The 22,273-nt window shown below is 49.7% G+C and overlaps 1 protein-coding gene across 3 annotated transcripts in view; it reads right to left on the bottom strand.

The window, feature by feature from the left end:
- PC (pyruvate carboxylase) overlaps positions 1-22,273 on the bottom strand; it is a 197,917-nt gene that overhangs the window by 129,574 nt on the left and 46,070 nt on the right. For all 3 annotated transcript variants that reach the window (XM_075004951.1, XM_075004952.1, XM_075004954.1), the window contains one exon: positions 436-571. In XM_075004951.1, the coding sequence (XP_074861052.1) occupies positions 436-571 (136 nt within the window). The remainder of the gene's footprint in view (positions 1-435; positions 572-22,273) is intronic.

The raw sequence follows: 22,273 nt of genomic DNA, 5'->3' as shown, positions 1-22,273 counted from the left end.
GCATGGGCAGTGCTGGTTGCCCAAGTCTGCCTAGAGCCTGCATCAGCCCCCACGGCGTAAACGGCACACGAGCAATGACTGAGACGCCAGCCATGCCAGCGTGGATCACTCCTGGAGGGAGCTGACCCAGGACAGCTCAAGGGGATGTTTGCTCCCAGCCCCAGTGCCCTGAGGGGCTGTACTAACCCATCCTAAGGGGACCCAGCGCAGGGCAGAAGCAGCTCAGCCCCCTGACCCAAGGCTTCTTGGATCAGTATGGGTGGGGGCCTGCTTCCAGCTCCGGTACTCTGGGAGGGGACACCTTACGCCGCTGTCCTGGGGGCCATGGCCATGGGACAGAATGGGGCCTTAGCATGGCAACAGAGCCAGAGAGCAGCTGCTGGGATCCCCAGCTGTGGGGGTGGGGGCAGAAGTGGGGCAGGGCACATCTCTTACCTCTGTTGGCCACCATGACTTTCTTGATGGGCTTGTACTCCACCCGCTGGGTGCTCTGCAAGGCAGCACGGATCCGGGAGAGGGGCCTGATGCCCAGGAACCCCAGGCCCCCCCTCATGAAACACAGCTGCAGCATCTGGGAAGAGACGCCCGGAGGAGGTACGTCAGGGTGAGGCAACGGGCTGCGGGTACAGGGGACAGACACTTCTCTGCCGAGGCCCCTGGGCACCCAGGACAGCAGGGGCAGGGCTGGGAGAACAACCCCCTGCTTCAGTGACCGGGTGAGGATGCCTGGGAGAATGGGCTCCCCCCTGCCCAACTCTGGCCTCTTGCAACTAGATCCTCCCCAGTGGGGGGCAAAAGGGCCACTGGCAGCCCAGGAGGGGCCCTCGTGGGCATCAGTGCCTTACAGGTGAACGAACGTGAATTCCGACCGCGCGTCATCCTCAACCAGGGGCTCAGCGCCTGTTGGCGTCTGACGCCTCCCTCGCTATTTCCTCCCACCTTTCCCCGTCTGCACCAATCCTCTATATCACCGACCCATTCTCTGTGGGGTCTGCCTCTCCTATTCGAAATGTCCATTCTGCCCGATGCCAGGGTCTTAGCTTTTTGTTCGTCATTCATTTTGCAAATATGCCCAAACAGCTGTAACTGGCGCTGTAAAACCTTCTGCGGCGGAACAAAAAAAAAGCGGTCCAGTAGCACTAACAAAATAATTTATTAGGGGATGAGCTTTCGAGGGACAGACCCACTTCTTCAGCCCATAGCCAGACCAGAACAGACTCAATATGTAAGGCACAGAGAACCAAAAATAGTTATCGAGGTTGACATAGCAGAAAACTTGTAATCAAGGTGGGCAAATCCAAAGAGCAGAGGAGTGGTAGGATGGGAGGAAGTCAAGAGTCAGAGAAAACAAAGCATGTAAAAGAGTCCATATAACGACCCAGGTAACTGGCCTCCCGGTTCAAACTGCGTGTTAATGTGTCAAATTTGAATCTAAAAGAGAGTTCTGCACGCTCTCTCTGCAGGCGATCCTTAACGTTACTTTTCAGTAAAACACAGACTCTCAGGTCATTAACAGAATGGCCCACTCCATTAAAGTGCTGGCTGACAGCCTTGTGAGTTAAGAGCTTTTTGGAACGACGCTTTCTCAGTTCTCGTCCCCTGGCGCCCCTCCTCTACCTGCGCTACGCTGATGACATCATCAGCATCTGGACCCATGGGAAGGAGGCTCTTGAAGAGTTCCACCGTGATTTCAACAGTTTCCACCCCACCATCAACCTTAGCCTGGACCAGTCCACACAAGAGATTCACTTTCTGGACACTACTGTGCAGATAAGTGACAGTCACATAAATACCACCCTATACCGAAAACCCACGGACCAATATGCTTATCTACACGCCGCCAGCTTCCAGCCAGGGCACACTACACAATCCATTGTTCACAGCCAGGCACTAAAGTACAACCGCATTTGCTCTGATCCATCAGACAGGGACAAACATCTACAAGACCTTTACCAAACTTTCCTCCAACCACAATACCCACCTCAGGAAGTGAGGAAACAGATTGATAGAGACAGACGGGTACCCAGAAGCCACCTGCTACAACACAGGCCTCGCAAGCAAAACAAGAGAACTCCACTGACCATCACTTACAGCCCCCACCTCAGGCCTCTCCAGCGCATCATCAATGATCTGCAACCCACCCTGAACAATGATCTTCCACTCTCCCAGACCTGGGGAGGCAGGCCTGTCCTCGCCTGCAGACAGCCTGCCAACCTTGAACAAATCCTCACCAGCCACTACAGATCACAAACCAGTGACCCTAGGCCTGGAACCAGCCCCTGCAACAGTCCTCGCTGCCAACTCTGCTCACATATCTACACCACTGACATCATCACAGGACCTAAACACCAACCATACCATCAGGGGCTCCTTCACCTGCACATCTACTAATGTAATATATACCATCATGTGCCAGCAATGCCCCACTGCAATTTACATTGGCCAAACTGGACAGTCTCTACGTAAAAGAATAAATGGACATAAATCAGACATCAGGAATGGTAACGTACAGAAGCCTGTGGGGGAACACTTCAATCTCCCTGCACACTCAGTGGCAGATTTAAGGGTGACAGTTCTGAAACAAAAAAATTTTCAAAAATCAAATGGAGAGAGAAATCTCTGAGCTGCAATTTATTTGCAAATTTGACTCCATTCACCATGGATTAAACAGAGACTGGGAGTGGCTCACAGTTTACAAAGGCAGTTTCTCTGCTCTGGGCATTAGTATCTTCCCCATTAGACTCTGACAAAGGCTCACATCCCCCTGTCTGATCTGACTTGTTTTTTCCTCTTTCGATAAGTACTGTTGATACTGGGCCATTTCCACCTTGCTGAATAGACCTTGTCAGCTCTGGCCTCCCTCTTACTGGGACCCCACTCTTTAAATACCCCTTTGAAGCCACACCCCCTCTCATGCATCTGATGAAGCAGGTCTTTGGCCACGAAAGCTTCTGCTCCCAAATATCTGTTAGTCTATAAGGTGCCACAAGACTTCTTGTTGTATTCAGAGCTTTTTGATGTCTGTTTTGTGTCCATTCATTCTTTGCCAAAGCGTGTTTCCCGTTTGTCCTATATACAAAGCATCTGGGCATTGTTGACACATGATGGCATTTTTTGATGTTAGCAGAGGAACATGAGAATGTGCCTATGATTCTGTGAATAACCTGGTTAGGTCCAGTATCGGAGGGGTAGCCGTGTTAGTCTGGATCTGTAACAGCAACGAAGGGTCCTGTGGCACCTTTCAGACTAACAGAAAAGTTTTGAGCATGAGCTTTCGTGAGCACAGACTCACTTCATCAGATGCTGGTCTGCAGACCAGCATCTGATGAAGTGAGTCTGTGCTCACGAAAGCTCATGCTCAAAACTTTTCTGTTAGTCTATAAGGTGCCACAGGACCCTTCGTTGCTGGTTAGGTCCAGTGATGGTATCTCCAGAATAGATATGTGGACAAAGCCGGCAAGGGGACTTGTTGCAAGGAAAAGTTCCAGGATTGGTATTATTGTGGTATAGTCTGTGGTTGCTGGTGAGAATCCTCAAAAAGTTGGAGGGTTGCCTGTAGGAGACAACAGGCCTCTTTCGGCTGGATGAATGGGTCCAAACGCCGAGGGACCCGTGATAGCTTATTGCATGATTATTGTTTGCAGCAATGCCTACAGGCCCCACCCGCAATCTGGACCTCCACTGGGCCATTTGCTGCACAGTCCTGACCGAGTCTGGGACCCCGTCAGCAGCGCGAACCTAGAGACCAAAGCCACCCGTGTGCTGGACAGACCTTGATTGCGATGGGGACCCATGTAGTGCTGGGAAAAGGCTAGTGCCTGGTATGGAAGGAGGGAGAATGAGGGAACCCAAAGCCCCAGGCAGGGGGGAGGGAGTGGAAGAAGTTCTGAAACAGAAGCAGATGCTTGGGTGGTTGTCAAGGTGCACAGAGGAAAGAGGACGACAAGAAGCCCTGCTGGGTGCGACTCTTGCCACAGCTCTTGATTAATCACTCTCATATGAATGTAGAATAGTAACAGAGAAAGCCGAGCTAGTCTACATACTACAACAACTTCAGTCTTTACTGTGCTACTGGACTGCCTCTTTGTTTCCATATGAACGTAGATCATCTTCACACAACCCCTGGACTAAGTCCCGCTCTCTACAACCCCCATTGCCCTAGAATTTTGCACTCAGTCTTTTGTCCCATCTGGGCATTGTTTAGTCCTTTTACAGAGTCTTTTGTATTTGGTAAGGTAAAGAGAATGTCTTTATGTCAGGAGATCCCTCCCCTGCTACTCAACTGCCTGACCTGTGGGATGAACAAGGTGCGAATGGGTCAGGCATGAACGGCAAAAGCGCTCCCCAGCAACAGATGCAATGGTTGGAGAGGGGACAGAAGCCAGATCTAGGAACAATAAGACCTGGGAAGTGGGATCATTCGAAGGAGACTGGACACATACATGGCCTTGGAAGTCAGCAGCAAGTACCTCCTTCAGAAGCCTGCTCTTTGAGGGGTGGCATTCAGACACACCCCCCCACTCACACAGCGGGTCTCTGCCCACGAAAACATGCTCCAAAGTATCTGTTAGTCTGTCAGGTGCCACAGGACGTCTCGTTGTTTTTCACCCAGAAGAAGGTGCCACAGATCCTGCACTACCATGGAATGACTAATTACTACAGATCTGCATGAGAGGGAAGCTGCTATAAATCTGGGGCAGGGATGTGCAGAGTGGGGCGGGGTGGGCCTCAGAGGCGCATGACATCTCCAAAGGAAGGGCGCAGCAGCACAGGCGGCTGCTGGGTCTCAGGCTCATCCAGCTCCCTGAAAGTGTTGAAACGTTACGATTTTTATGGCCGTGAATTCACACTTCTATAGCTACTAATCTGTAGCCAAGACAAGAACCTGTGCAGGAGAATGTTTAAAGTGGAAAAGCCGTTGCACAGGGGCAGCTCCGCTCCCTCGACCTCAGAAGTCCGGTGCCAGTGGCACAAAAAGTCGTCACGGCCAGGACTTCCTAGGCTGCAGTGGATGGCCGTGCTGCCCCCCAGTGCCCCATCATGCCCCTCGCTCCCAGCAGAGCGCTGCAGAACCGCCTTCCTGGTTGTTGGATGCTGCTGTTGACCTCATCCGCCCAGTCCGCCGGGGCCGACTTTGCATGCTGGGTAGGCGATTCCCTCTCTCACCGCAGGTTTCAGACCTGCCGGCGACCCTCACCTGGTTTAGCCCGCCTGTCGAAGCGGTTTTTCGGGGTGTGGCTGCTGCATGCTACAGCTTCTTGGAGCCACAGGTGAGAGCTGGGTGCCAGGTGGGGACCAAAGGTGCAGAAACTGCCCCAAAGAGACATGACAAGTCCCCACACCAGAGGTGTTACCCCTCCCTGGGAGTCCCATCCACCCCACCTATTACATTCTACAGACATTCTTACACCTGCTGAAAGGCTTTTTTCCCCCCTATGAACACAACCAAAATGTCCATCAGTTCCATTGGACAGGTTGCGGGAGGCGAGGGGCCTGTTTAATACAGGGACAAAAAGTGGGGGCCCCATGTAAAAAAGTTTGCTCATCTTGGATCCAGGGTGTCTCGCACGGGGACCCTGGGTCTCATCTTGGTAACTCTGGAACGCTGATACAGATCAGCAGAAGCCCGGCTCCACCCGCCATCCCATCGAACTCACCTGACCGCTGGAGTGAAGGGGAGCAACAAGACAGAGGGTGCTTGTGTGTGGTGAGTGTAACATAGCGCATGTATATTATCAAGGGGCGATTGATATAGTTATTACCCATAAATGTGGCGTTTTGCCTTACCCCCCTGCAAAAGATCCTGCGGAATTCCTTTAAGCCCAACACAATGGTCCCAGCCTGCACAGCCCACAAAGCATGCGAGCCTTCAGCACAACGGCTGTGAAGCCTGAGGACCTGTCTGCAGCTAGCACGCACCTTGCAGTGAAACAGGGAGGTGGTAAGAAAGTCACCAGGCGTTTAGCTGCAACTGTATTTTTACAGCCGAGAATCAATAGTGCCTCCAACGCACGAGCCCAAAATTAGCTTTCAGGTGTCGTCAGGCTCTGCACCGGCTTCTCCCCCAGTCGGGGCCTTGGAAACGAGACAGGTGGAAAGGAGCAGAGGCTAGAGCAGCCCAGGCGCGTGGCAGCACGGTCTGGGTAACGCTGTCTGGGCTTGGGGGTGGGAGAGAGGACAGGCTGAGAGGGAAATAGAATGGGGGGCCTTTGCCCTTGAGGGGGCGCTGGGTCCAGTCTGGCTCCATGGGAAGGGACCAGCCGGCTATGGAGGATGGGAAATGGAAGATGGGGACATCCCCCTCTGGAGGTGCTACCTGCGATATGACTCCAGGCTACGGCGACCGGCGGGCTCAAAGAGGTGGGGGACTGAGGCAGAGGACATGTGGCCTTTCCCCTGTAAGGACCACCAGATGCGACCTGGCACCAGGGTCAGGGGAGGGGCTAGGGGACCGGCAGGGTGCTGCCCCCTCCCTGCTAGAAGGAGCGAGGCCTCGATCCCTTCTTCTCAGCAGGAACATGTAGGGAAATGTGACCCGTCTTTCGGAGCCTCTCCTTGTGGGGGCAGGAGTTCCTGCTCCCGGGGCATTCTCATGGCCCCTTCTCTACAACGGCTCAAAGTGCACACCCCAGAGCTGGGCGCAGTCCCAGTGCCACACCTACGGAAGTGGCATCATCTCGCGCTCCGGCTCAACCCCCGGCTGATCCGTCCCAGCACCGTCAGATCTCAGCCCTCGCCTCGCAGTGGGGAGCTGCTGGAGCAGCTGGTTCCCACCAGAGCCTGGGGCTGTTCTGGAGGAGCCTGTCTTGCAAGTACAGCCCTGTCCCACAAAGAACCTGAAGTGCCCTGTGCCTGGGAGGTAGAACTTGGCCTCAGGCTGTATTCAGCCTCCCAAAGGACCGAGCTCCTTTTGTGCAGCTCACTCGCTCCCCATTGCTCTGTCCCCCGGCTGGGGAGCTCTGGGCAACGTGGAAACTCTACCACACGCAGGTAGTGACTGCGCGAGCCCCAGCCTTGTCCCAGGAGCTCACAGCTGGCAGGTGTTCTGCTCTGCAAAGACAGCCATTGAAAAAGCATGAGTTGGGCCCATTCAAATCATGACATCAGTTCAAAAACGCATGAGATGGCTGACAAGACTCATGAGCTGGTTCTTTTCATTTTGCTCATTTTCAAGCTTTTCTCCCTCAAAACAATGGGTAGAAACTTGCTTTGAAATGGACAAAAAAAAAGACCTCAGCAAACTGAGTGATTGGGCAGAAAAATGGCAAATGAAATTTAATGTGGGTAAGTGTAAGGTAATGCACACTGGGAAAAACAACCCCAGTTACACATACAATGTGATGGGGGAAAATTTAGATGCAACAGATCAGGAGAGGGATCTTGGAATTATAGCGGATAGTTCTCTGAAAACATCCACGCAGTGTGCAGCGGCAGCCAGTAAAGCAAACAGGATGTTAGGAATAATTAAAAAAGGGATCGAGAATAAGACGAAGAATATCATACTTCCCCTATATAAAACCATGGTACGCCCACATCTTGAGTACTGTGTGCAGATGTGGTCTCCTCACCTCAAAAAAGATATACTGGCATTAGAAAAAGTTCAGAAAAGGGCAACTAAAATGATTAAGGGTTTGGAAAGGGTCCCATACGAGGAGAGGCTAGAGAGACTGGGACTTTTCAGTCTAGAAAAGACGAGATTGAGGGGCGATATGATAGAGGTATATAAAATCATGAATGGTGTGGAGAAAGTGAATATTGAGAAGTTATTTACTTGTTCCCATAACATAAGAACTAGAGGACACCAAATGAAATTAATGGGTAGTAGGTTCAAAACTAATAAAAGAAAACTTTTCTTCACACAGCGCACAGTCAACCAGTGGAACTCCTTACCGGAGGAGGCTGTGAAGGCCAGGACTCTAACAGAGGTTAAAAAAGAGCTTGATAAATTTTTGGAGGTTAGGTCCATAAATGGCTATTAGCCAAGGGTAAAGTATGGTGCCCCTAGCCTTTAGTCAAAGGCTGGAGACAGATGGCAGGAGACAAATCGCTTGATCATTGTCTTCGGTTCACCCCCTCTGGGGCACCTGGCACTGGCCACTGTCAGCAGACAGGATACTGGGCTGGATGGACCTTTGGTCTCACCCAGTGTGGCCGTTCTTATGTTCTTAGGCTCAGGTGCCTCCAGGGGCTGGTGATTTAAGAAAATGCATCAAGAAGGTGAGAGGTTGGTTTGATCGTAGTCTGTAAGGGTAGGTCGACACAGCCAAGTTACTTTGAAATAACTCTCCGAGCATCTACACAACACAACTGCTATTTTGAAATTGGTAAACCTCATTCTGTATTTTGAAAAAGGTGCTGTTGAGGCCAGGCCCATGGATTGGGGAGGTGAGGGGTAAAGGAGGCAGCTGCCCCAGGGCCCAGCAGTCCTAAAGGACCCAGGACTCCTGGGCTCCCAGCTGGAGCACCAGACCCTCTCTCTCTCTGCTGGAGCACTGTGTGGCCTGGTCCAGACAGCACTGGGTGCTGGGGTGAGGGGGCGTGCCGTGATCCAGGTGGTGCTGAGGGCCGAATACCCCAGCTCCGCCCCCTCTGGGAGCACAGATCTCCCCTTCTCCCGCCCACCTTGTTTTGAAAAAGGTACTGTTAAGACAGGGAACAGCACCTATTTCGAAATAAGCTGGAGTGGGACCAATGACTATTTTGAAATAGTATCAGCGAGGTAGCCACATTAGTCTGTATCAACGAGAACAACAAGAAGTCTTTGATCAGAAGTGGGTCTTTGCCCACGAAAGCTTATGATCCAAAAATATCTGTTTGGCTATAAGGTGCCACAGGACTTCTCGTTGTCATTTTGAAATTGAGCGTCTACACACAGACCCTATTTTGAAACAGCTAAGCACTATTTCGAAACGCGTTTGGGTGTGTGTAGCAGCATTCTTTCGAAATAAACTATTCCACAATCGCTTATTTTGGAACAAGGCTGTTGTGTGGCTATACCCCAAGTCTACAGGAGGAACAGATATTTGCTGTCAGGGGGCTTCTCACTCTAGCAGTCCAACAAGGGCCAAGAGCTTCAGCTGGAAACTGGACACATTTAGACCTGAAATAATAAGTTGGGTTTCCCCGCCCCCCGAGTCAGGGGAATTAACCATTGGAACAGTTTACTGGGGGGTTCCGTAGATTCTCCATCACTGGCCATTTTTATATCACCTTGTGACTTTTTCTGAAAGATTTGCTCTAGTTCGGAAGGGAATTCAGGGCTGTCCTGTGCGCTGGTATGCAGGGAGTCCGACCAGCTGATCACAGGCGTGGCTTTGAGCCAAAGAATCTCTGAAATAAATCGCCAGAGTTGGCAGCAGTCAGGGGAGCTGACAGGGTCGCCAGGCTTCTGGCGGGGGGGTGGGGGGGACACAGATCAGTGCTCCCAGGAGGGGCGGAGCCTCAGGCAGAAGGGGCAGAGCCAGGGCATCCTGCCCTCATCACTGCCTGGATCATGGCACGCCCCCTCACCCCAGCACCCAGTGCTGTCTGGACCATACCACACAGTGCTTCAGCAAAGATATAAAGGGTCTGGTGCTCCAGCTGGGAGCCAAGGAGTCCTGGGTCCTTTAAGATTGCTGGGCCCTGGGGCAGCTGCCTCCTTTACCCCTCACTTCCCATATCAGTGGGCCTGGCGGTAGTTTTATGATCACCCCGACTGTCAGTCCATTTCAAAGTCACTGCTGTCCCCATTCAGTAGCATTCCACCAAGCCACACAATGGGCCAGGAGACAGCTTCATCACAGAGCAAACCGAGATGGAAATAATTAGTTTGCAAATCGTCTGATCTCCTGCAGGCAAACTAGCAAAAAGTGCCTTCCCGCTAATTAAGTACAAAACACAGATAAAAAGAAACTCCCAGCACTTGTTTCCTCTGCATTCTTCGGGAGTCAGGAGGGTAAAACATGATGGCAAACTCCTCCGAATCTCTATTAACGAGATTTTCACCACTCCAGGCTCAAGGCATGCTGGGAGCAACACAGCGTACGATTCTATCCCCCTTAGATCTGCTTTTCTGCTTCAGTTTTATTTCCCTTTTCTCTTTACAAAAGCTCACCCAGTGTAAGAGAGTTTCAGAAAGGGAAATCAAGGTGGGACTGGGATTTAAAAGAGAGAGAGAATATCAACTAAAAAGCCTCACAAGCCACATGCGCATTTGTGGATAACCAGTGCTTTTCCGTACTAGCACCTTGGCAGCCCCTGACGCAGGATCCCCAGCCAGGGGCAGGGAGTGGGTTGGGGAGCCGGCTGCGGTCTGGCTTTTCGTTTTCCAAAGCACACAAGTTCTGAGAGTTATCCACAGTACTGGGAGTCTGTACATCTGGGTTCTACTTACACCCCAGGCATCCGCCTCGCAGAATCAGAGCAATATAGGGCTCCGGAGGTCATCGAGTCCAGCCCTCTGCGCTGAGGAACCTCAGCCCTCCCTGACAAGTGTGTGTCGAGCCTTTTCTTTAAAGCTGCTGGCGACTGGGATCACACAATTCCTTTAACTGACCTTCCAGACAAACTTTTCCTAATACCGATCCTATCTCCTTTGCTGCACATTAAGCCCAATACTTCTTGTCCTGCTTGCAGTGCAAATGGAGAACAATTGGTCACAGTCCTCTTCCTAGCAGGGCTTTATATATCTGAAGACCGTTATCGCATCTCTCTGCAGTCTCTTTTCTCAAGACAACAGGCCCAGCGGTTTTAACCTTGCTGCAGAAATTATGTGAGTCCTGGAAAACAACACCTGCCAGCGGGACACCAAGAGCTTGGTTACAGCGTGCAAGGAACTTCATGGGCAAGCAGACCCAACGGCTGGAAGTTAAGGCCAGACACATTCACAGCAGAAACAGGACACACCCCCTTCAACACCAAGGGACACGGTGGATCTTCCATCTCTCGGTGGCAGCAGACCTAGACTGGAAGCCTGCCTGGAAGAGGCTATTCTGGCACGAGTTAGTGGGCTTGATGCAGAGGTAAATGGGTGACATCTTCTGGCCTGTGCTATACAAAAGTTGAAAGTAAAGGAGCTAATAGGCCCTTTTAGCCTTAAAAAGGCCTGACTCTGGTTCCCAGCCCAGAAAGGTGAAAATACTGCCTCTGTCGACGACAGGAGCAGATCTGAGGTAAGCAGAACTGTGGTCACTTCCACGGTGGCTTGCAGCTTTCATACTTAATTGCCGATGGTGGTGATTAAGCTTCCCTCTAATTTTTGTCCATTCATGGGCAGAATAAATTTTGTTATGTGCACCAAGGCATGTGCAGATGAGCACCCCCAACAGAAACACATGCTGCCAGTTGTGGATGCCCTGCTAAATCAGCTGAGGGGCAGCTGAATCTCTCCTGGGTGGCTGCCCGCCTCAGCGCTCAGCGTGCAGGGAGCACTGGAGGTGGTCGCAGTGGGAAGGCTAGGACTAACCTTGACCTTCTGCTGTACAATCAGAGCCTAAGGCCAGACCCTAGGCTTATAGGGCAGCACAGAACCTATAAACAAGCCATAAATCTCCTGAACTCAGAGACTGACCTAAAGCAACTACAACGAGACGTCCTGTGGCACCTTATAGACTAAGAGACTTATCGGAACATAAACTTTGGTGGGTAGAGACCCACTTCATCAGATGCGTGCCTTCTATCATAAGTGCCATGAATCTGACGAAGTGGGTCTTTGCCCACGAAAGCTTATGCTCCGATAAGTCCCTCAGTCCATAAGGTGCCACAGGACTTCTCGTTTTTGCAGATACAGACTAACACGGCTACCCGAGAGCAAATCTTTCAAAAAAATAAATCCCATCTTGATTTAAAATTGTCCTGTGACAGAAATTCTACCACAGCCCTTGTTAAGTTATTCCAGTGATTAATCACCCTCATTGTTAAAAAGGTGTGCCTTATTTAGAGTCTGAATTTGTCTAGCTTCAACTTCCACACTTTGGCTCTTGCTAGACCTTAAGCTGCCAGACAGAAGAGCCCATTGCTTTTTTGTTCCCTGTAAGTTCTTAGAGGTTTAAGTCACCCCTTAACTTTCTCTTTGTTAATATGAACAGAGTGAACTCCTGGGAGGTTCCAACGCAGGCTTTCTAATCCTTTAATCATTTTCATGGGCCTTCTTTGACCCTACTCCAAATCATCAACCTCCTTCCTGAGCTATGAACACCAGAAATGGACACAGGAATCCAGTCACAGTCACACCAGGGCCAAACACATAAGGCTTCCACAGAGGGGCAGAGGGAAAAAAAAAATCACAAGGGCTACGTCGACACTTAGTAAAAACTTTGAAATGGTCATGCAGATGGCCGGATCGAAGAATACTAATGAGGCACTGAGATGCATATTCAGCACCTCATTAGCATGCTGCCAGCCATGGCACTTCAAAATTCCCGCATTTCACTGCTGCACAGATAATTTACACCAGCGTCCTTTATACCCCGCCAACTTCGAAATCCCCTTATTCCTATCCCCTTTCTGAAAAGGACCCCCATCGGGACGAGCTGTGCAGCAGCAAAACGCGGCGATTTCAAGGAGCTGTGGCTGGCAGCATGCTAAGGAGGCTCTGAACAGGCATTTCAGCGCCTCAGTAGTAATCTTCGGTTTGGCCATTTCAAAGTTTTGCACCAGTGTAGACGTAGCCAAAGTGGCAATAAATTGTCCCTGTGGAGGTGGAAAAAATGGTTAGGACATTTTCCTAAGAAATGAAAAATGTGAAGATCGGTAATTATTTTCAATTCTGGGGGAGAAAGGCTGGGTTTTGGTCAAAAACAAACGTTCCATGGTTAAAAATGGTGACAGTTTTTGATTTTGTGAACAGGGAAGAGTTGGGTGAAAGCCAATAGCCTTTGCCCTACTTGGCCAGAGATTACAGAACAATCTTTCCAAACAACAACATCAGCCTGGCCTGTTAAACAGCAGCCTCCTTTACCTATGTATTAACTTAATGGGGTCAGATGTGACTAGAATGATGTTAGCTGAGATTTTAGTATGGGGATCAAAGGTCATCCCATAGGTCAGTAGTATAGTAGACATACCACCTATTTTTATGTGCAGACCAGGGACACTGGGAAAATGAAATCAGATAAAGCACAAGGTATACAATTAGGAAATCAACTGGGCAGAGCTTCAGAAACCAGATGGCCAATTTTGGGGTTGTAAGTAAAAGCACTGTAATTTTTTGCAATTATTGACCAAAGCAGGGATTTATGTATTAACAAATTCATAGTATTTAAGGCCAGAAAGGACGGTTAGATCACGAAGACAATCCTGTATAGCCCCGTGCTTTCCCAATCGCTTGCGTCTCACTAAAACCTTGGGCATTTGTTTGAATGGTTAATCATCAATGCTGTTAAAAATTGAAGCCTTGTTTCTAATCAGAAGTGCCCGGCTTTAACTTTCAGCCACAGGGTCTTGTTCTACCCTTCTCCACTATGTCAAAAGAGCGCATTAGTACCTGGGCTTTTTTCCGCTGGCAGGCTCTTAGACACTGAACAAATCACCTCGCAGTCTTTGCAAAACCCAAACAGATGGAGCTCGTTAAATCACACTGCCAGATCTGCTGGATGAGTTGTGGCTTTTTTTTTTCCCCTCCGTATTTGATCAAAGCAAACTGGACGTTTTCAATTAGCTGAGCTTGTCAGAGATTCCATTTGACCTGAACTGACTTTTTGTTTATTTCATTTTTCAGAGCTAGTTGGAACCTTCTCATTGCCAGCCTTGATTGGCACCTGGCCACTTTGTCCCTGTGCCAGTACAGTCCTTTACCTTCCATAGCTCTTCCCCAGCCTGGGGTTCAACCCCCCAATGCAATATTCTCCTCTGAGTGTTCGTGTAACACAGGCCATAGGAGAGCACAGAATGAATTCCTGGCTAAATCAGAGCTGATCTGTTAGAAGAATGCCAGTGATGGGGACAGAGCTGTCTTGTCCAGAGGATGGTTATGGGCAGTCACCCCATCCCCTGCACTTTGAGGGGTCCTGTAGAGGCTGCCTCAACTGCCCTGTGGACAGGACCCATGGGGTGCCGTGGATTAGCAGGGAGTCCTGGCATGGGGCGGGGGGGAGGCAGGAGAGGTCAACTCCGTGCATTCATGGTAGCAAAAACCAAAGCAAAAAAATCGGCCATCCATCGGCCAACCTGCTCTGCTCTGCCTCATTGCAACGGCGGGAAGAGAAGCTCCCCGTGCCAGCCCCAGGTCTCTCTGCCTCCCGCTGCCATGGTGAAGTGAAGCACAGTGAGCTGGCAGCAGAGCAGAGCAGGCTGTGGGTTGCTCCAGGTCTTGTTGCTGCGGCGAGTGCTGGAAGGGGGCCTGATTCCCTCTTGCCCCCTGCAACAGGTCCCCTGGTAATTCCCCAGTTTGCTTCTCTCAGGGAAGCGGGCTTCAGGCAATGGGTGTGGCAGTGAGGCAGAGGTGAAGCAGGGTGGAAAGGAGCGAGGGCAGGGGCAGAGCAGAAGTAGTGTGAGGCCTGCAGCTGGGGTGGGTGGGGGGCGGGTTGCCACAGGCCATACCCCTGCTTGGGAAGGCCCTGGATGAAGAATCCAATTCAGCCCACAGGGAGCTGTTCCACTGATTAATTCCCCTCACCGTTACAAACCTGCGCTTTAAATCCAGTCCGCATTTGCCTAGCTTCAACTTCCAGCCATTGGCCCTCGTGAGACCTTTCAACAAACCTGCAGCTCCTGAGGGAAAGCCGAATTGCACAACTGATCTAGGGCCTCAATCCAGATCAGGCCCCCACTGCGCTAGGAGCTGTATAAAAACATATGATCCCTTCTCGGGAAGGATCTATTTCATTCCTGTGCAGTACAGTTTTCAAAAGGCCCAACTTCCTCTGGCAGGCAATGGGAATTAGATGGGAAAATCCCTCAGCTCCCCTTGGAAACTGTAAGGATGGGGCCTTCATTTCCAGGTATCATTTTATTTCATTTTTCCTGGGACTTTATCGCCACAATAAAAACAGTTTAAAAACAGCAGAAAAAAAACCCAATTAATATTTCTGCTGGGTAAATAGCAGGGTTTGCTTCAACAGAAAGAAAATCTCTCTCATCCCCAAATAAGACTTTTCATTTGAATAACCAGTTTACTGTTGCAGACCTCGAAATATTAGCCTACATCTATAGGTTGAACCTCTCTCATCCAGCACCCCTGGGACCTGACTGGTGCCAGATGAGAGAATTTGCCAGATCACAGGAGGTTAATATTGTCTAGCAGCACTTCTACCCCTTTCTGGCTTCTTGGAAGATATTAGGGGTAAATTACAGCACAGAACACGGAGAGCCAGGGCTGGTGGCTGTAAACAAACTTAATGGGAACACAGAAAACTTGGCACTCTGGTGACAAGTGGCCGAATCATTCTGGACTACGGATGTTACCGGATGAGAGAGTTCCAGACTAGAGAAGTTCACCTTGTATTTATATTTAATGACTAGGCCACACCTTTTGCAGTGCATGTACTCAACTTTATCCTGCAGTTTTTTAACGGTGAATCTTTCCTTGAGTTGTGAAACACACAGATTTTTCCTTTTCTTCCCATTTTAGTGTGTCAGATCTATAAATGGTTATCTGCTAAGAGCTTGACATGTATATAGGGTGGGCATGAGATTTAGCGGTCCATTCAGATCCACACGCACTTCAGAGTTTACCTGCACACCTGTTTGTATCTTTTAGGCTGATAACCGTAATTACATCAACAGGCAGCTTCGCATTGACACACAGAGAGGACTGTAGTACCAGAATACAGATCTCTCATGCAGAGCATTGTATTTTCCCAATAAAACAAGTTATTTCTATATATTTGAAGGAGACGAAAGGAGGGCTAAAATCAGAAGAAAATGAATACATATTTTTACAATCCCATGACATGTTCTGTAAAAATGGCTTTAAACCGCCGGCGTAGGGACTTGCCTAAATAGCAAGGATTTTATGGCACAGATAGCAAAGGCGAGAACAGCAAGTGACTGACACAACGTGAGTTCCTGAGCTGTGATTAAAGCCCAGGGGTGCTGGCCCCCTCTGCTCTAACTACTGGACACCACTGCCCTCCCACACATTGGAATAGAACCCAGGGGTCCTGACTTCCAGCCTCAGTCACCGGACACCAGTCCCTCCCAAGGGCCAGAGATAGAAACCAGGAATCCTGCCACCAAGCCCTCCTTTACAGCAACCCCCAGACTTCACCTCTCCTCCCAGAGCCACGAACAGAACCCAGGAGGCCTAATGCCCAGCACATCCCCCTGATCTAGCCACTAGGCAGCACTCCCTTCCCATCAGGCCAGGAGTACCATGCATTCCCAGCAGGGTGAGCTGGCACACACACCAACCCGGGCGGCAATTCCCGGCTGCCACAAGCCATTTCGCCAGTGAGCTAATGAAGCTAAGGAGGAGCAGGTAAGAGGGAATCTGTGAACACCTGTTCTTGCAAGTCAGAGCGATGGCCTCATGGGCAGCAGTACTGCACAGCCAAGCCCGCCCACTCAGCTGCTCCAGTCTGCTTAGAGAGCAGGACAGGAGCCTCCCATCCTCCCTGAAATGCTTTCCTTTAAGCAAAGTTGCTGAGCTCCCATGGAAGACCCACCCTCCTGGAGTGCTTCTCAGGAAAACTATCACACATGATCAGTGCGCTGCCTCAGTTTCCCCTGTAGATAAACCTCTGTTTTAACTATCTTCTCATTGGAGTTTTTAGATATAGTCAAGTCATTTTATGTATCATATTAAGCCCTGTTATACGGAAATGTAGTTATATTTTGTAGAACAGTTCCTAGAAGCAGGCAAGATAAAGACAAAACTCTCCGTATCCTTTCTTTTTGGATTGCTTAATCGATTGCCCTGTTGAGCGAATGAGGTGTGAATGGAAAGGCGGGAGACAGGCACCTCCAGGTATGGAGAAGGTAGATCCAAGGCCAGTGAGAAGAACAATGGAGCCTGTGAAGTGGGCCCATTGAAAGAAGATTAGACACATGGATGCCTGGGGAGTCACCAGCAAGTGCCTGCCTTTGGAAGCACCACCCAGAAGAAGGTGCTACATGCATATGCTTAAGACGGCTTTTAAGAGATGGCAAACTTGGGGCCACCTGCCTGAGAGAGAGAGAGGACTGTATAAATGAAGGCATCTTGCACAGGGACACTGGGTTTTTGTCTTGTCATCACTGGAGCACTGATCCGGATCGGCAGAAGCCTGGCTCCACCCCGCCCCCCTTTAATTCACCGGGCCAGTGCGGTTATGGGGAGCAACTATTGGTAACAGCAACAAGACAGGAGTGTGCTTGTGTGTATGAATGGGATATATCATATGCATATGATAAGTGTTGATTGCTATATGTGTATTACCAATAAATGTGGCATTTTGCCTTTTCCCCTGAAAAGATCCCATGCAATACTTTTCAGTACAACATTTTACAACACCCCTTCAGTCAGCCTTTGGCCTGTTCCTGCCATAGTGGTCATTTCCTGACTGCAGCCAAGCTACTAAGTCCACCCCTTCTGGGGGACCCAAATCCACCTGTAACGGGTCAGGCCCCAAGCTGGCTTCTGCCAGCTGGCTTCCTCCAAGTCCCCCTGGACTGGCTACATCTGGGCCAGTGCAAACTCTTTCCACAGTGAACAAACTGAGTGAACTCGCCCTCTTCTCTTCAGAGAAGCAGGTCCCAGGAGAACTCAGACAAAACTAAACACCACCGAAGCACCTTCTGCCCTCCCTGGGCCTGAATCTCCTGTCCCCCTCCTGCGCGTCTCTTCAGCAAACCCAGCCCAGGATTACCTACCTGGAAGACCCTCCAGCTACAGCACAAAATCTCTGCCCCTTCTGCTCCCTACGGAGGAGTCCCACACCCAGCACAGGTGTAGCAGGGCAGGGCTCACTCAACAGGGCACACGTCCCTTAGAGTCAGGCTGCCTTCTTCCAGCCCAGTCTAGAGGTAACAGTGAAATTCAGGGGCCTGGGCTACACAGGAAGCCAGAATGGACAATCTGATAGATCTCTGTGGCTCTGCACTCTTGGGCTCTGTGAAGCTCCATCCAGACTAGAAAGGAGGCATTGCCTGCCTGGATCACATCTGAATCTAGTGTCCTGGCTCTGTCAGTGACTGGCTTGAAATCTGGAAGCAGACAGGGATTGTCCTGACCCCACATTAGCTCTCACCCTGGTTTCTAAATGATGAGGAATCACCTCAAGTCCTGAAGCTGGGGGTTTAATATCCTCCCCAGCATTTGCGAGCCTCAGCCATCCCAGCTCTGAATTTCTTGTCCTCTTCAGAAACGGCCAATCTTAGTAAATTCTCAGCCTGAACATTTCCTGCGGAAGGGAGTTCCACAGACCCTGGGTGAAAATGACCAGCTCTGGATTGGTGATGAACCTGCCACTTTTTAACACCACAGAATGTCCCCTTGCCCCTTCGTCCCTGTGCAAAGAGACAGAGAGGACAGAAGTGCCCAATTCGAGCTGGCGGAATTGTTTTGCCCTGCAATTTATTTTTTCAGTGATGCACCCAGATTCTGCTCTTTCTACCTCAGCTTTGAGCGGGGCGAAGTTGCTCTCCAAAACTTAAACTTTTGTTTGTCCTTCCAAAGCAGCTTGCTTATTTCACTGGACAGCAGGGGATAAATAAGAAGTAGGCAATGTGTGGACTGAGCTACTTTCTGCTGGGGAAAAAAACAGAGCCAGTCCCATGTAAAAATGGGGTAATATTTTCAAAAGGACAAAAGCCACATGGAGCCCTTGTACCATAGTGACCCTTTAGCCCAGGCGTGTCCAACCTGCGGCCTGCGGGCCGCATGCGGCCCTGGACAGCTAGTAATGCAGCCCCACAGGATCGTAAACTTTTAACATTATTATGTGATTTATATACATTAACTATATTATATATTTTGTATGCGGCCCAAGACTATCTTCACTCAATGCGGCCCAGGCAAGCCAAAAAGTTGGACACCCATGCTCTAGCCTGACCTCCTGCATACCACAAACCAAAGAATCTCCCCTGCTCACACACCCCCAGCCCAGATCTCAATTTAGCAGCTTTTCTGCCAATGTTTGCAATAGCCTACCTTATTTTAAACCACAAGCACTCATCTACTTTTAAGCATGCAGGATTATTACTAATTCACATTTACATGGCAGCAGCGCCGACAATGCAAACAAGTCAGGGATGAGTTGTGTTAGGCACTGTTCACATAGACGGTGAATGAAAACTTTGACTCAAAGAGCAAACAGTTTAAACAAATAAAGTGTGGGAGGGGAAACTGAGGCAGATGGCAAGGTCAGGACTTGCCCAAGATCACAAGCAAACCTGGGATAGGACAAAAGTGTCCTGATTTCCAATTTAGTGTCTTCTCCACTAGATGCGGAACAGAGTGGAACTGCTGGCTTACACCACAGCCCAGGCTGCTTTGCAGATGTTAAAGAAACTGACACAGGAGGCAAGAATTAATGGGTGACTGAGAGTAAATGAATGAATCATCACAGGGAGGAAATGTGGCTACCAAAATGACAGCATGTGCACAGTTTCTAGCCCAGGGCTCGGCAACCAAAAGAGCAAGAAAAGCCATTTTTTCTTTCAAACTCAGCAAAAATCTCAATTAACAAGAGCCACAGTGCATGTGAATACGGGGCAGTCCTAAATAAAGTTGAACCATTCTTTTCATAACCGCTGTTTTAAGAACTACCCAGACACATACCCCACAATGCACTGCACATATTAAAGGGGAGGGGGAGTTATCCAACGTTTCAGAATCACATATTGTTTGCTACTTACATGAGTTGTTCTTTGCTGTGCTTTTAGATGTTCACTGAAAGACCGAAAATAATCAGGAGGTTTTTGGTTTGTTCTGTTTTTTTAAACTTTTCAGTTACAGCATCAGAACCACAAAGAAGTCCTTAAAAACCCGCCTGTGACTCCGGAGCTGGGGGTTGTTGGCCCTTGTCCTAGCCCGTTTATAATACTAATCACATTAATAAAAAACCCAGATTTTTCCTTTCATGGAAATTTTGAAATTTCCAAATTTTGTTTTGAATCTAAACGAACATGAAAATATCGATAACTGCCCAGAAATTTCAAATGGGAAAAAACAAGCATGGAAAAGTTTTATATTTTCTATCAGAACTAAATAATTTGCTATGTCCTGCCTCATTAGAATTCAGTTGTTCTTTGGGTGCCTCACAGTCCCATTCAGTCAGGATGGGATCCCCAGCCAGACTACATTTACCATGAGGAATGGTGGTCTCCTCTTTTTCTGAGTGGCCATGGTGCCTCATGGGAGTTGTAGTTTCAATGCCTCATTCTCCCAGTCTTCTCTATTGACCAGGCTCACTGTTCAAACCCCATCTCCCACAAGGTACCATGATCTCCCCTCTTGGCAGGAGGAGGTGGTGCCTCATGGGAACCTCCTACCCATAATGTCCCATAAAAGATGTATTCTGGCTGGGGAACCTGGCCCATGGAGAAGAAAGGAGGCTGAGGCCCTCAAACTACAACTCCCATGAAGCACTGACGTAACATTTCCCAATTCAAATATTTCATTTTTTTGGCCATTGGGGATTTTGACACAAAACTGAAAACATCTTGGGTCAAACCCCCTATTTTCCATCAAAAACAATTTTGACAGGAAATGTTTGACTGACCTGAGTTCTTCCACATTGAGATTTTGCCACCTGGTGAAATTCTGCACTTTTCCCCAAGGGGGGACACAACCCCAGAGGGATGGAGATCGTTGAAAACTACGGTAACAGAACAGCGGAGAGCTAGCAAAGGAATGCAAATAAAAGACAGGTAAACAGAACTTTGAGCCAAATACTGGGTTGCTGTACAACTATCAGATCAAAGGCTCCCTTTAGCTTGTTAGCAGCTAGCGGGAAATGCCCTGACAGGCAGGACATTCTGGGAAAACAGACCTCAGGGTAAGGGGTATGGACTGTTAACCTCCACGTGCACGCAGGCAGTGAAATTCTACTCTACTGCAAGGAAAGTCATTCAGAGCAAGGCACAGTTCACTAAACAGAGCATGGTGCTGTGACTTGGAGGTCAGGGTCTACCCAGCACGGTCACTTGTTGTATAATCCTTTCCCGCTCTCAAGGCTTCTATTTCTAGTCAGATCATGAGCTTTCTACTCTCCCTGGAAAAGGGCCCTGTTAGTCGCAGCTGGCTGACAGCCCTGCACTGCGTCTCTTCCTTCCATGATGCCAATTAAGGCCACTCCATGCCCAAAATTGCCACCCCAACCTCTGTCCATGTGCACCTAAATAGAAAAATCGTTCCCGCCGATGGCTCTCTAGTTCTCCAGAGACTCAAGCCATTCAGTTTGCTGCTGCCAGGCTGACTTAATGCAAAGACAGGTCCCATTTCTAATTTAACTAAGAGCCGAGCCGTGCAAACGACAGTACCAAAAGAGATGCAAAGGTTTTCAGGGCAGAAGGGACCATTACAAACATCTGTTCTGACTTCCTGGAGGACACAGGCCAGAGAACCTCACCTGGCCACTCCCACATCAAGCCCATAACTTCTGTTTGAAAGACGCCCAACCCTTGATTTAGAGACTCCCAGAGACTGAGAAACTACCACAACGGTGGGCCAGTTGTTCCAGGGCTTAACCCAGGGGTCAGACTCCAAAATAACAAGAAGAGTAATTTTTTTTTCAAATCCAATTACAAAATCAATACTTCAGAAGCCGCAATGTGTGTGAATATGCAACGGTCCTTAGTAACTAACATCAAACCGTACTTTTTGTCACCCCTAACTTAACAACAGCGCACACACAGTGATTTGTACCAAGTAGAAAGTTTAAGTTACTTTCACTCCCGGATTGGAGAGCTATTGAAGACAAGGAAAATGCTGTGCCTGGGGACAGACTCTTAAGGCAGGAAGGAGCAATGTTCACTCCAAACCCCCATGTTCCCCTCCCATTCCCAGGGTCCCCAAACCCACCCCCAACTCCAGGCTTTACCTGCCTCAGTCCTCAGCCTCCAAAATTTACCCCCCATCCCATAAGTCCACTCCCCACATCCCCAGGCTTAACCGCTCTCAGGCCCAAACCTGCTCCCACCCCCAGGATTAACCTGCCTCAGCCCCCGACTGGCCCCCGGGACTAACCCATCTGCAGCACTGGCTGGGGAGCCTACGCCAGGCAGCCACGAGCACTCAGTGGAAGGCAGGCTGGCATGGAGGTGAACTGAGCCATGCTCACTGGAAGGGTGTGGCCGCTCGGGTAGCAGGGCGAGTGAGGGGCTCTCTGCGGCCCCCTGCCCTGCCACTGCCGAGATAATGGAACTAAAT

Source organism: Carettochelys insculpta, chromosome 11 (genome assembly GCF_033958435.1).
Source record: "Carettochelys insculpta isolate YL-2023 chromosome 11, ASM3395843v1, whole genome shotgun sequence".
Lineage (NCBI taxonomy): Eukaryota > Metazoa > Chordata > Testudines > Carettochelyidae > Carettochelys > Carettochelys insculpta.
Note: the sequence above shows the minus strand (reverse complement) of the source record. Positions and strands in the feature narration are given on the sequence as shown.